Source organism: Onychomys torridus, chromosome 16 (assembly GCF_903995425.1).
Source record: "Onychomys torridus chromosome 16, mOncTor1.1, whole genome shotgun sequence".
Taxonomy (NCBI): Eukaryota; Metazoa; Chordata; class Mammalia; order Rodentia; family Cricetidae; genus Onychomys; species Onychomys torridus.
Window position 1 is genome coordinate 67,967,449 of NC_050458.1, and position 11,726 is coordinate 67,979,174.

At 48.4% G+C, this 11,726-nt stretch overlaps 1 protein-coding gene across 1 annotated transcript; it reads right to left on the reverse strand.

The window, feature by feature from the left end:
• Nucleotides 1-1,540: 1,540 nt before the first annotated feature.
• Nucleotides 1,541-11,135, reverse strand: Smug1 (single-strand-selective monofunctional uracil-DNA glycosylase 1). The gene is made up of 3 exons (XM_036208200.1): nt 11,090-11,135; nt 4,593-4,894; nt 1,541-3,648 (listed from the first exon to the last, which is right to left on the reverse strand). The coding sequence occupies exons 1-3, from the start codon at nt 11,103-11,105 to the stop codon at nt 3,094-3,096; spliced, it is 873 nt and encodes a 290-aa protein (XP_036064093.1). The 5' UTR covers nt 11,106-11,135; the 3' UTR covers nt 1,541-3,093.
• Nucleotides 11,136-11,726: the final 591 nt, after the last annotated feature.

Here is an 11,726-nt window from a genome sequence, read left to right on the forward strand (position 1 = left end):
AAGTATGCCAGGCCAGGCTTTTCCCTAGACCTGCATATTCTCACTCCATGTTAACCCCTTCATTTCCCACGCCTCCCTACTGCAGCATTGTCCTCACTTCCTTTGCTTAAGTTTGTGTCTTCAATGTTCCCCAGAAACCATGCCTTTTAGACTTGGCCACCAGCCTACTGTCCTACAGGGAAGGGGTAGAGTCTTTAAGAGGTAGAGCCTAGCGGGAGGAAGTGAGTTCACTGGGTATGTCCTTAGAGAGGACACTAGGACTCCAGCCCTTACCTCTTGGTTTACCAGCAGCCATGAGGCCAGCAGGATTCTTCAGCCACACACCTAACATAGATGGACTGTGGGGCGGAGGGCAGGAGCAACACAGCCAAGTGTCCATGGGTTGGAAGTGCTCACATGTGAGCAAAATAAATTTTTTCCAGCCTAGGGTGTAGCTCTATGATAATGCTTGCCTGACTGGTCTCCTTCATCTGTGGGCTGCTATTGGGTGTTTCTGCACCTGTATTCCATGCATCTGACTCTCTTCACTGTGAACTCTAAATTCTCCAAGATCAGCCTAGTGGTCAAGACCCCTCATGAGCTGGCTCTGACTTGTTTTTCACTTTTTATTCCACCTGGCCAAGCCTTCACTAATCCCTGGAAAGCTCTCATTTTCCCAGTCTTCAAGACCACCCCCAGAGTCTCTCCTCAGCTAAACACGCAAGCATGCAGCAGCTTCACCCCTGTAGCTTTCACAATGCTACCACATGATCCATCTTTAGCAGTAGCTGCAGAGAGGCCAGGAGCCCACAGCATGGGGTGGTGTGATGCTGTGAGGTGGTTCTGACAATGATCTGGAGTCTGCAGACTCTACCAGCTTAGGGAGGCTCCCCAATATGACTCCTGTCACTTCATGTAGCTGTAAGTTTTCTCCAGTCCTGTGGTCCTGTGTTCATCTGGTTCCACGCGGCCCCATGGTCCCTCAGCCACTTATAAAATAATTACTCAGAGGCTTATATTAATTACAAACTGTATGGCCAATGGCTTGAGTTTCTTGCTAGCTAGCTCAATCATCTTAAATTAACCCATTTCTAGTAATCTGTGTTTTGCCACATGGCTGGGGCGTTACTGGTCTGCTGGCATGTTATTCCTGGGGCAGCGGGCTAGCCTCCCCCACCTCTGCCTTTCTTCTTCCTGTTTCTCTCTCTTGGATTTCCTGCCTGGCTATAACCTGACTCGCCATAGGCCAGAGCAGCTTCTTTATTAACCAATCATAGCAACGCATATTCACAGCACACAGAAAGACATCCCACATCTTCAGATACCAGTTGCACTTCTTCCCAACTAGCTATAAATTCAAGCGTTCCCAGAAACCCTTCAGCTTCAGTAATTTGCAAAACAAAACTTATGAAATAAAAACACTGTATTTATTTATTACAATTTATCACAAATACAAATCAAGGGCTAGGGATTTAGCTCAGTGACAGAGCAGTGCACACGTCACATCCACAAAACCCTGGGTTCAACTCTAAAATGACACATAGAGAATATGAATGAATGAATGAATGAATATACAAACCAGCATCAACTACCCAAAAAGAAACAAACATATATGTGTTCACCAACCAGCAAGCTTGGTAGAAACTAGTGTTCGGAGTTCTGGTCAGGGTCACTGTGTAGGTAGGTATAATTGGTTAAGATCATGGGCCACTTAGCTGAACTCAATCTCCAGCCTTGTCCCATCCTGGCACTCAGGCTGAGATCACCCTTCAAAGTTCCGACCCTCAAAGCATAGAGCTGGTCTTTCTAGTGGGTTGGACTCCATCTGAGTCAAAGCTCAACAAATCCTGCTGTGCTCTGTGGCTCCAATGTGAATAATAATGACACTTCTATCACTGAGGAAACCTCAAAGATTAGTTTCCCTCTCAGGAACTGAGGATGGTTGATTAAAATCTTACTGATTTTTAGAATGTCAGAGATGACTTGTGTCCCAGGAGATAGGAAGACCACATGGTCCTCATTAAGGTGGTTCTAAGACCTGTTCCCATTGTGGTTCACTCTCTAGCCCTAACCACTAATTACCCAATTCAAGAGACGGAGGAACACCAGCCTCCTCATCAATCCCAACAGTGCCCCAAGTACCTGATGAACTACAGGACAGGCCCCCTACCAAAAACCCCACAGCTTGGCTACGGTAATTAAAGGTCTCATACACCCCTCCCCAAGCTACCTGAGAAAAGTTTTTTCAAACAGTGAGTAGGTAAGAGATGGGAGGAAATATCCTAAAAGCAATGTTCTCCCACCAATGAAGTGCAGGACGGGAAGAGAGAACCAACACAAGAAGGCTTAGGAGTCTTTAATGCTTAGTCTGAAAAATCACAGGCTGAAGTTCTCATAACATTGGTCCTTTCCCAGTAAGGAAAAGTCTTCAGGGGGACTGAGAAGTCCCTCCTAGTGCACTGATACATCATCTCAGAGTGATGCAAGCAGGAAGTGTATGTAGTGAGCACCACATACCAGCCTTTGCAAAGCACTCTGCAGTGTTCCCTCAGTCCTCACACCTCACATCAGTGCCAGGAGGCAGAACCCCCATTTTGCAAAGAATCTTGAGGGAGGGGGAGGTGTGGAGAGGACAGATAAAGGGAGGCTGGACTCAATCAGTACACACTTAATGCATATGTGGAAACATCACACTGAACCCCACTAATATGTACAATTAGTGTCAAAAAGGATGAGGTAGGTCAGTGTTAGCTTTCCTAGTGTACATGAGGCAGTGCCAAAAAAAAACAAAACAAAACCACAAACAAAACAGGAAAGATTAAAATTAAAATTATCTTTCCTCCAAAAGGTCAAATATGACCTCAGACATCCCTATCTAGGACCCTGTGCACACAGAGGCTCCCAAGGAAATGAGACGGCAGGTGTGCAAAGGCCCACCCTCTGCTCATGGTGTGCAAAGCTAGCCCCTGGAGACAGGACAGCAGGAAAGCTGCCCGCCCTGGAATCAGAGTCTGCCTGGCCATGAGAGGACAGCCCAGAGGGCTGAAAACACAGTTCCTCCAACAGAGCCCAGTAAACCCTGTGTGTTGGCATCTACTGTGCAAGACTGGGTCTCTAAGGTGTGCTAGACCTGGCCAGGCACTCACCCGTTAGCAGAGGCAGCAGCCCCAACTCTTGGAGTCTTTCCCTGGCTGCTGCCTCCCAGCCCTTGTTGGCCTGTGGGTTTCGAGGAGAGGGATGCAGGAGCCCCTCCACCTGCACCTCCGGGGTCAGCCCGGCTAGAGCTCTCCGCGCCCGCTGCTCGGCCAGCCGCCCCACTCCCACTACCAGCCGCACCCCTAGCAGCTGCACCTGCCGGCAGAGGGATACATCGCAGATCGCCAGCAGCTGCTCCCGTGGCTTGGCTGGCAGCTCAGCTGGGGTCAGGTTTCTTCCGCTGGGAGCCAAGAGGAGCAGAGGACACAGGTTGTGGACGAAGCAGTGACGAAAGAAAACCTGCGGCTGACCACAGAGGGACCGGAAAAGGCCCCAGAATCGGGCTCCGCTCACCTCCGACTGTGTGCATTCCAGCCCCAACACTGGTCGCTTAGGGTGCTCTTGGGGAGGGGTCAGCACAGAGCCCCCAATGCCCAACCAGTCCCGGACCACATTAACTTCCCCAAAAGGTACCTGTGGGGGAAGGAGAAAGACACAAGGGGATTCAGACTGGAGTTCAGGGACAATCAGGCTGCCATGATGATCTCGCCCACCCCCCCACCTGCACCCTCAAGTCTGTTGTGTTATGGACTCCCAGCCTTGTGGTTTGCCCCTGTCCATTTTCCCACCATGAATAGCGACCAACAGAAACCGTGTGCCTCTACTTTCTCTGGGTGCTGGGACCAAATACAGGCAGAACATGCCCTACAGAGGGTACGGTTCTAATACAGATAGACAGATCTCCCGAGACAGAAAGTTAGCCCTGGCAAAAGGAGACAGGACAGGCTGACTCTGGGTACCCTCCCAGCCCCAGGCCTCAGGCTGTCATTTCCATCGATCATCATTGATCACCTTTCATCACTCAGCTGGGGTCAATAAAAGCGATTGAGCCTCCTGCCCTGAGGCTTCTTTACCTCCCCCACCTGCAATGTACTGAACAGCAGTCACTCATCCTGATCCCTAAGGGAAAGCAGGCCGAGCTGCTCCTGACTCTGTTATGAACCTTTCAGAGACCCAGAGACTTGTCACCAGGATGCCTGGCAGCTCCTATACTCCCATCCCACCCCAGCCAGTCTTCCTGGAGGATCCAGCAGTCCCAGCCCCTCTTCTGACTCCAACCACTCTAGGGGAAAAGGAGATCCGGCAAGGTAAGGTATAGGGCAGGATGGCGGAAGGGAAGGCTCTCAGAGGCAATTAGTGGAGAGCTCACGGGAAACGGAACTACCATTAATGTGCTTGGTTAACTATGAACAGAGAAAGCATCAGGAGAGGGCTGGAGACCACAGGAGCCAGTGTGTGTCCTGCAGGGGACGGGGTGGAGGACCCACCCACCTCCCAGCCAATTACATGTTCCTCCACAGCACACCCAGGCAAACATCCACCTCAGAACCACCCACCAGAGGAAGTCAGGCCTTTACCCCAGTCTGGGCCATGCCAAAGGGTCCTGGGTTCATGCCCAGGAAGAGCACTTCTTTGGGACCTTGGCAGTATCGAGTCACGTAGTTATGGTGTGGCTCCCAAGCATAATCCACTGGATTATAGATGACACCCACAGGCTCTGGAAACTGCAGCTGGCGAAGTTCAGCATTGAGCCGGAGCTCCTCCTCCAGGAAGCCCTCAGCCAAGCTTCCAGCGCAAGGCAGAGGTTCTATCAGGGCACCTGCAGGTTCATGGGTAGGCCCCGGCAGAAAAGTCTGGGACACAGCCATGCTGCTGTCACCTGGAAAAGAGGTGGACAGAGTTTCCTTCAGCCTCAACCCAGGGTTAGGATCTGAACTAGCTAGGGGCTCTCACTATCATTTCCTGGCCTAGAAGAGACCCTAGGAAGCCCTGCCAGTTACTGCAAGCTTACTCCAGTAATGAAGAGACCCTGCTCCCCACTTCCAGAGTCCCCCCTCTTTTTGATACATCAAGCATCCTACATGAGTTACTCGTCTTGCTGAAACAATGTACCTGCAAAAGCAGCTGAAGGAGGATTTATTTTAGCTCTCAGAGAGCACATTCTTCAGGGTGGGTCATGACTTCAGGAGCATAACATAGTTATCACATTGCAGCCATAGCCAAAACTCAGAAAGCGATGAATACCTACATTCAACTAGATCTCTCTCTCCCGGGCCCTTCCCCACCTCAGTTTTATGAGACAGGTTCTCACTACGTAACCTTGGATGGCCTGAAACTCCATATGTTGACCAGACTGGCCTTGAACTCGAGTTCCTCCCCTCTCTACCTGGGACTAAAGGTGTGTGTTGCCACACCTGGCTACAGCTCCTTTTTATGCTGTGCAGACTAGTTTTTATGTCAGCTTGTCATATTGGAAGATGGATCCTCAATTGAGAAAATGCCCTAACCAGATTGGCCTGTGGACAAGCCTGTGGTGCATTTCCCTGATTGATGACTGATGTGGCAGGGCTCAGCTCACAGTAGGCAGTGCCCCTCTAGGTTGTTGTTAATCCCAGGAGCTATAAGAAAGCAGACTGACGGGACTGGTGAGACAGCTCAGAGGTTAGGAGCATTGGCTGCTCTCCCAGAGGTCCTGAGTTCAATTCCCAGCAACCACATGATGGCTCACAACCATCTGTAATGAGATCTGCTGCCATCTTCTGGCTTGCAGGCAGAACACTATACGCATAATAAATCTTTAAAAAAGAAAAAGAAAGGAGACTGGCTTCTGCTTCGGTTCCTGCCTCTAGGTTTCTGCATTGAGTTCCTGTTCTGACTTCCTTTGCTTGATGATGAACTGTGATATGAAACAGCTAAAACAAACCCTTCCCTCCCCTATTTGCTTTTGGTAATGATGTTTTATCCTAGCAACAGAAAGCCTAGGACAGTCCAGGGCCCCCAGCCCATGGGATGGCACCACACTCTTGGAGTTTAGAAACTTCTTCACAGACATGCCCAGAGATTCACCTTCAACGCGATTTCAGATCCTGTCAAGTTTGCAATCAGATATCAACCATAATAGTACCTCATCCCAAACCTCTCATCAGGTGAGGCCTGACCCACTAGTTCTTGAGCCACGTGATCTTTCCTCATTTCTTCTCTTTCTGCCTCTCTCTCTTCCTTCTTCAGTGCTGAAAAGTTAAACCTGAATTCTTGATCATGCTAGGCAAGTACTCTATCATTAATCTACAATCCTAACCCCTTTTTCATTTAGATGGTAGGTGGTATGTCTCAATAAGTTACTCAAGCTAGCCTTGAATTTACCTTGTAGCCTAGGTTGGCCCTGAACTTGTAATCCTGTTGCCTCAGCCTCTGAAATAAGTGAGATTCAGCCTACATAAACATCATAGCTACTTAATAGGTTTCTTTTCTCTCTTTTTGGGGGGTGGAGTACATTTCTTTTCTTTAAAAAAAGAATTTTTTTTTTGTTCCAAGCATGGTAAATCCCAGTATTTCAGAGGTCCGTGGGTCTCTGTGAGTTTGAGGCCAACCTGGTGCTATTTAGGACTGTCTCAAAACAAAACAAAACAAAACAAACAAACAAAAAACCACCCCAAACAACAACAACCACATGCCTTTAATTCCAACACTCAAGAAGCAGAGGCAGGTGGATCTGTGAGTTTGAGACCAGCCTTGTCTACATACAAGTTCCAGAACAGGCTCCAAAGCTACACAGAGAAACCCTGTCTTGAAAAAACAAAACCGGCCAGCCGTGGTGTCACACACCTTTAATCCCAGCACTGGGGAGGCAGAGGCAGGTGGATCTCTGTGAGTTTGAGGACAACTTGGGCTACAGAGTGAGTTCCAGGAAAGGCGCAAAGCTACACAGAGAAACCCTGTCTTGAAAAACCAAAAAACAAACAAACAAACAAATAAACAAAAAAACCAGCCAGGTGATGGTGGTGCACACCTTTAATCCCAGCACTGGGGAGGCAGAGGCAGGTGGATCTCTGTGAGTTCGAGGCCAGCCTGGTCTACAGAGCTAGTCCAGGACAGTCTCCAAAGCTACAGAGAAACCCTGTCTTGGAAAAAAAAAAAAAGTGGAGGCAGGAGGATCAGGAGTTTATGACCATCATCAGCTACATAGCAAGTTCAAGACCAGTCTAGGTTACATGTGACTCTATCTAAATAAATAAGAGGCTAGAGATATAACTTAGTGGTTAAGAGGATGTACTGCTCTTGCAGAGAACCAGAGTTTAGTTTCCAGCACCCACCTAAGCTCACAGCTTCATGTAACTCCAGCTCCAGGGGATCCAATGCCTTCTGGCTTCCTTGACCACCACACATATGTGGCATACATTCACACACACACACACACACACACACACAATGAAGATAAGTCTTTTTCTTTTTTGGAGGGTGGTGGTGGTGGTGGTTGAATTTTTTGAGACAGGGTTTCTCTGTGTAGCCCTGGCTTAAAGGCATGCACCACCACTGCCTGGCAAGTGATTTTAAATTATATTTTTATATAATTGTATCTCATGCGTGTGTTTACGCATACATGTGCCATGAAACACCTGTGGAGGACAACTCCCAGAAGTCTGTTGTCACTGTCCACCATACGGGTCCCAGGAATTGAACTCAGGTCTTCAGGCTTGGTGACAAGCACCTTTACCTACCGAACCATTTCTCTGGCCCACCTCCACTTCTCAAGTGCTGGGATTAAAGCCTGCACCAGGCCAAGCTACATTAACAGGACACATCTACTGACATCCTTTCTCTCCAATGTCATCCGTAATAAAGTGAGTCCAGCCAGGATGAGCGTGTCCTGGAAATACTGTGCTGACGAATGAGATGCAGGTGCACAACCACAGCCCAGAGACTTGGGAGGGCTAATTACAGCAGCTTCCAGGTGGCAAGCAATTGCTCTCCGCCAGGTACACCTCATTGATCTTCATAACAACCCCATGAGGTGGGTATTATTGCTCCCATGTTACAAGCCAGGAGACTGAGGCTTAACGAGATCAAGCAAGTTGCCTAGGGTCATGCAGTTAGCAAGTAATGAAGCTGGGATTTGAACCCACAGTATCTGACTCAAAGCTATGCTCTTAACCACCCACACCATCTTGCCTTAGATGGTTTGATCAGCCACCCTACTAATTCTACAAGCCCCTAACCCCAGCCCAGCTTCTTTCCTATAGTCGAGAACCCTCAGAGGTGGGAAAGGATGATTGCCAGACTCTGAATAGACTCTGACAAGCTATACAACCATTCTAAGGATAATGATACCCACTTCATAAAGCTGCCTAGGAACAGGAAGAGGGAGGAACTCAGCAGCAAGCCTTCTAACTGAAACAGCTGTTCTCACACTCCTACGCACACCTAGTGCGTGTCCCTTGCCATTTCGCCCACTTTCAAAGTGCTTCTCCTACCCCAACTCCCAAAACTTTGCACAGGTCATTTTTACAAACCCAACCAAATATGACTGCGGTAACCGGGACATCAACCAGCAGTTGGTCAACCAAGAAGACGACCCAAGAGAACCAGTCCATACTCATCCTTCACAATGCAGCGCAAACCATCAGAGCCCAGCCCCACCCTACAAGCTAGGGTTATAGAATGTTGAAGGTTTGTTCTCTAGCTCTTGGCTCTATTGAGAGTCAGCTGAATAAATGAGGATGCTAATTTCACAGGCTATTGGGAAATGGAGCCTATTTGGAGGAAGCAAGACCTTGGGGATGTGTCTTTGAAGGGTATAACCTGGCCCTAGTCCTTCCCCCGCCTCCATCTCTCTCTCTCTCTCTCTTGCTCTGCTTCCTGGCTAATATAATATGAGCAGCTTTGCCCTGTATCTACTTTTCCACCATGATGTTCTGCCTCAGCATAGACCTGTAGCCATGAGTCCAAACAGCCAGAGACTGGAACCTCTGAACTGTGGACCAAAATCTATCTTTCCTCTCTCATCCTGTTTTTCTTAGGTATCTATCACAGCAATGAACTTCCTGGCAAATCACACACAAGGAAGTTGGCTGTGAAGCCAAGATATATGTATCTTGAACAAAGTGATTCAGATGCCCTGGTGAAAGCTAAGAGCCATTGGATACTGATGGCTTCTTCATGAATTCATCCTTTGCCTCCCCAGACAGAAGTAAGGGAGACCAGGAGCCAGGCTCTATTCAATTCCTTGCCACACCTACAGGGTCCTAGATCTTAGGTACTAGATCCTAGGTACTCAACAGCCCCTACCCAACTCTATCCACTTCCACATTATCAGTCTTGTTTAAAGTTACCTTCCAATAAAGCACTTTTTGTTTCTCCCGTGCTAAGGGTGGAACCCTGGGTCTAAGCAAACATTTCACCACTGAGCTATCCCTGGTCCCTGATGAGCCACTCCTGATAGGCTCTTCTCCATCACCCCACAAACCAGTGTGCAAGAATGAGCCCAGGCCTATGCACAGGCTAGGCAGGTACTCTTCACTAAGCTATATCATGAGCCTCTCCTCCTCCTCCTCCTCCTCCTCCCTCTATTTTTTGTTTGCTTTTTGAGACAGGCCACCAGCTGGAGACCAAACCTTCAATATTCTATAACCCTAGCTTGTAGGGTGGTGCTGGGCTCTGAGGAATGTTTCAGTGTACTGAAGAAGCAAAGCTTCACCAAGGAGATGGTTTGTGCTGCATCTTGAAGGATGAGTATGAACTGTGTAACAGCCCTGGCTGTCCTGGATCTTGCTCTGTAGACCAGGCTGGCCTCGAACTCACAGAGATCCGCCTGGCTCTGCCTCCTGAGTGCAGGGATTAAAGGCATGCACCACCACTGCCCAGCAGCTTTTTCTCTTAAAAGGTTCTCTCCCTTAAACTGGGGAGATGAGGCATACCATAGCACACATACGGTCAGAAACAATTTGGACAGCTGATTCTCTTCTTCTATGGTCAAGACTCTGAGGATCAAATTTAGGTCATCAGGTTTGGTGGCAATCGCCCTACCAGCTGACACATCTAAGAAGATTCTCTTGCATAAATCATTTTAAAGCTCCTCTCTATAGAAGCCACATATGCCATTCAACCTACCACCAGCTGTTAACTTGTTTACGGGCCAGTCTCTTGCTGGGGGAATAACTCCAAAATTAATAAAATGTAAGGCAGGCTTGTCTGGGTAAGCCATGAGCTAAGAGGGCAAACAAGCTGTATTACAGTATAATCTGAGCTTTACTATTCCAGACAGACCTTAACGGAGCACTGAGAGGAAGCCTAGCAGCCCTACCCAAAGTCACCAACAGCCATACGCTTAATGGGCTGATGCTGCAAGTCGGAGGAGCGAGCCCTTAACCTAGGATATACAAAGCCTTGGGGTTCAATCCCCCAGAATAAACCAGGTGTTGAGCCACATGCCTATAGGGCGACTCAGGAGGTGGAGGCAGAAAGATCAGATCAAGAGCATTCCCCTCATAGCCAGGGTGAGGCCAATTTGGACTCATGCAATTTTTTTTCTCAAAAAGCCAAAACCCAGATGCTTAAGAAATGTGTCACACATTTCAAATTACAGTTAAAAGCAAAGGGTGACCTTTATATACATGTGACCAAGGCTAGACTTCATACTCGTATCCGATCTACCTGAAATTAACTCCAAGAAGTGTAATAGAATCCAAGCCACACTGGGCTAGAAAGATGGCTAAGCAGGGAAGAGCACTGGCTGCTCTTCAAAATCTTGAGTTTAATTCCCAGCACCGACATGGTGGCTCACAATAGTCTAACCGATTCCTATACGATCCAATGCCCTCTTCTGGTGTGCAGACGTACATGCAAACAAAACATCCATATGTATAAAATACATAACATGAAAACAAGAATGCAAGCCACTAGCTAGCCCCTGCCTCTTGTAAACTCTCCAAGTATCCAGGGAATTTGAAAGAAAATTAGCAGCGCAGCAGGACTAATAGGGGCCCCTTTAGGCCTCCGCGTCGTAGAGCGGCCACCCTTCCCGAGCCCCGAGAGCCCCCTCCGCCCGGTATTGAGATCCAGCCCCCTACTCCCTCACCTGCAGCAGCTCTCATGTAGCTTCCGCTTCCTTTCTTCGTCCTGGCGCAAAGGACACTGGAAGTCGTAGTCAACAGCATTTAAATTAGAAGAATGACTAGCAGCGTCCGCTTCCGCCGGAAATGCCTAAATCCCCGGAAAGCTTGCTAAGTGAGCTCCACGGGTCGCTGGGGGTTGTAGTTTAATAATATGATTAAAATCAAGCTGTCTTGGAAGTTAGAGGCCAATTCATTCACAACAATCTGGACTCTCCAGCCATCCACCAGAGACCCTTCTTAGCCCCCGCTGGTGCCTCAAGTTATGAGACCTCACCTTTGCAGCCCTCCATGGCCCATTACTGTGTGCATAACATCCAAGGAGGCATCTCTCTCATGCCCCACTCTTTGACAATGAACCATTGTCATTAGCGTGCAAATCCACAGCTTCACAATTTTTACCTGGCTCCCTTGGCATCTGCCAGCCTGTATCCCGGATTGGAGTTCACCAGAGAAGTAGAACCCAAGTCATTCTATCTATGTGAGGAGATGTGGTGTGGAAATAAGCATATGCACAGCCATATGGAACCTGCGGTCTGCAAGCTGGAGAACCAGGAAAGTCTTCTGTAGTTCAGTCTGAGCCTGAACTGGTTCTACAGTTCA

Excerpts from the sequence above, each read along its gene's own strand:
- Smug1 (XM_036208200.1), bottom strand. Across the intron at positions 3,649-4,592 it reads TTGGCATGGCCCAGACTGGG|GTACCTTTTGGGGAAGTTAA; the intron begins GTAAAGGCCTGA and ends CTTCCCCCACAG.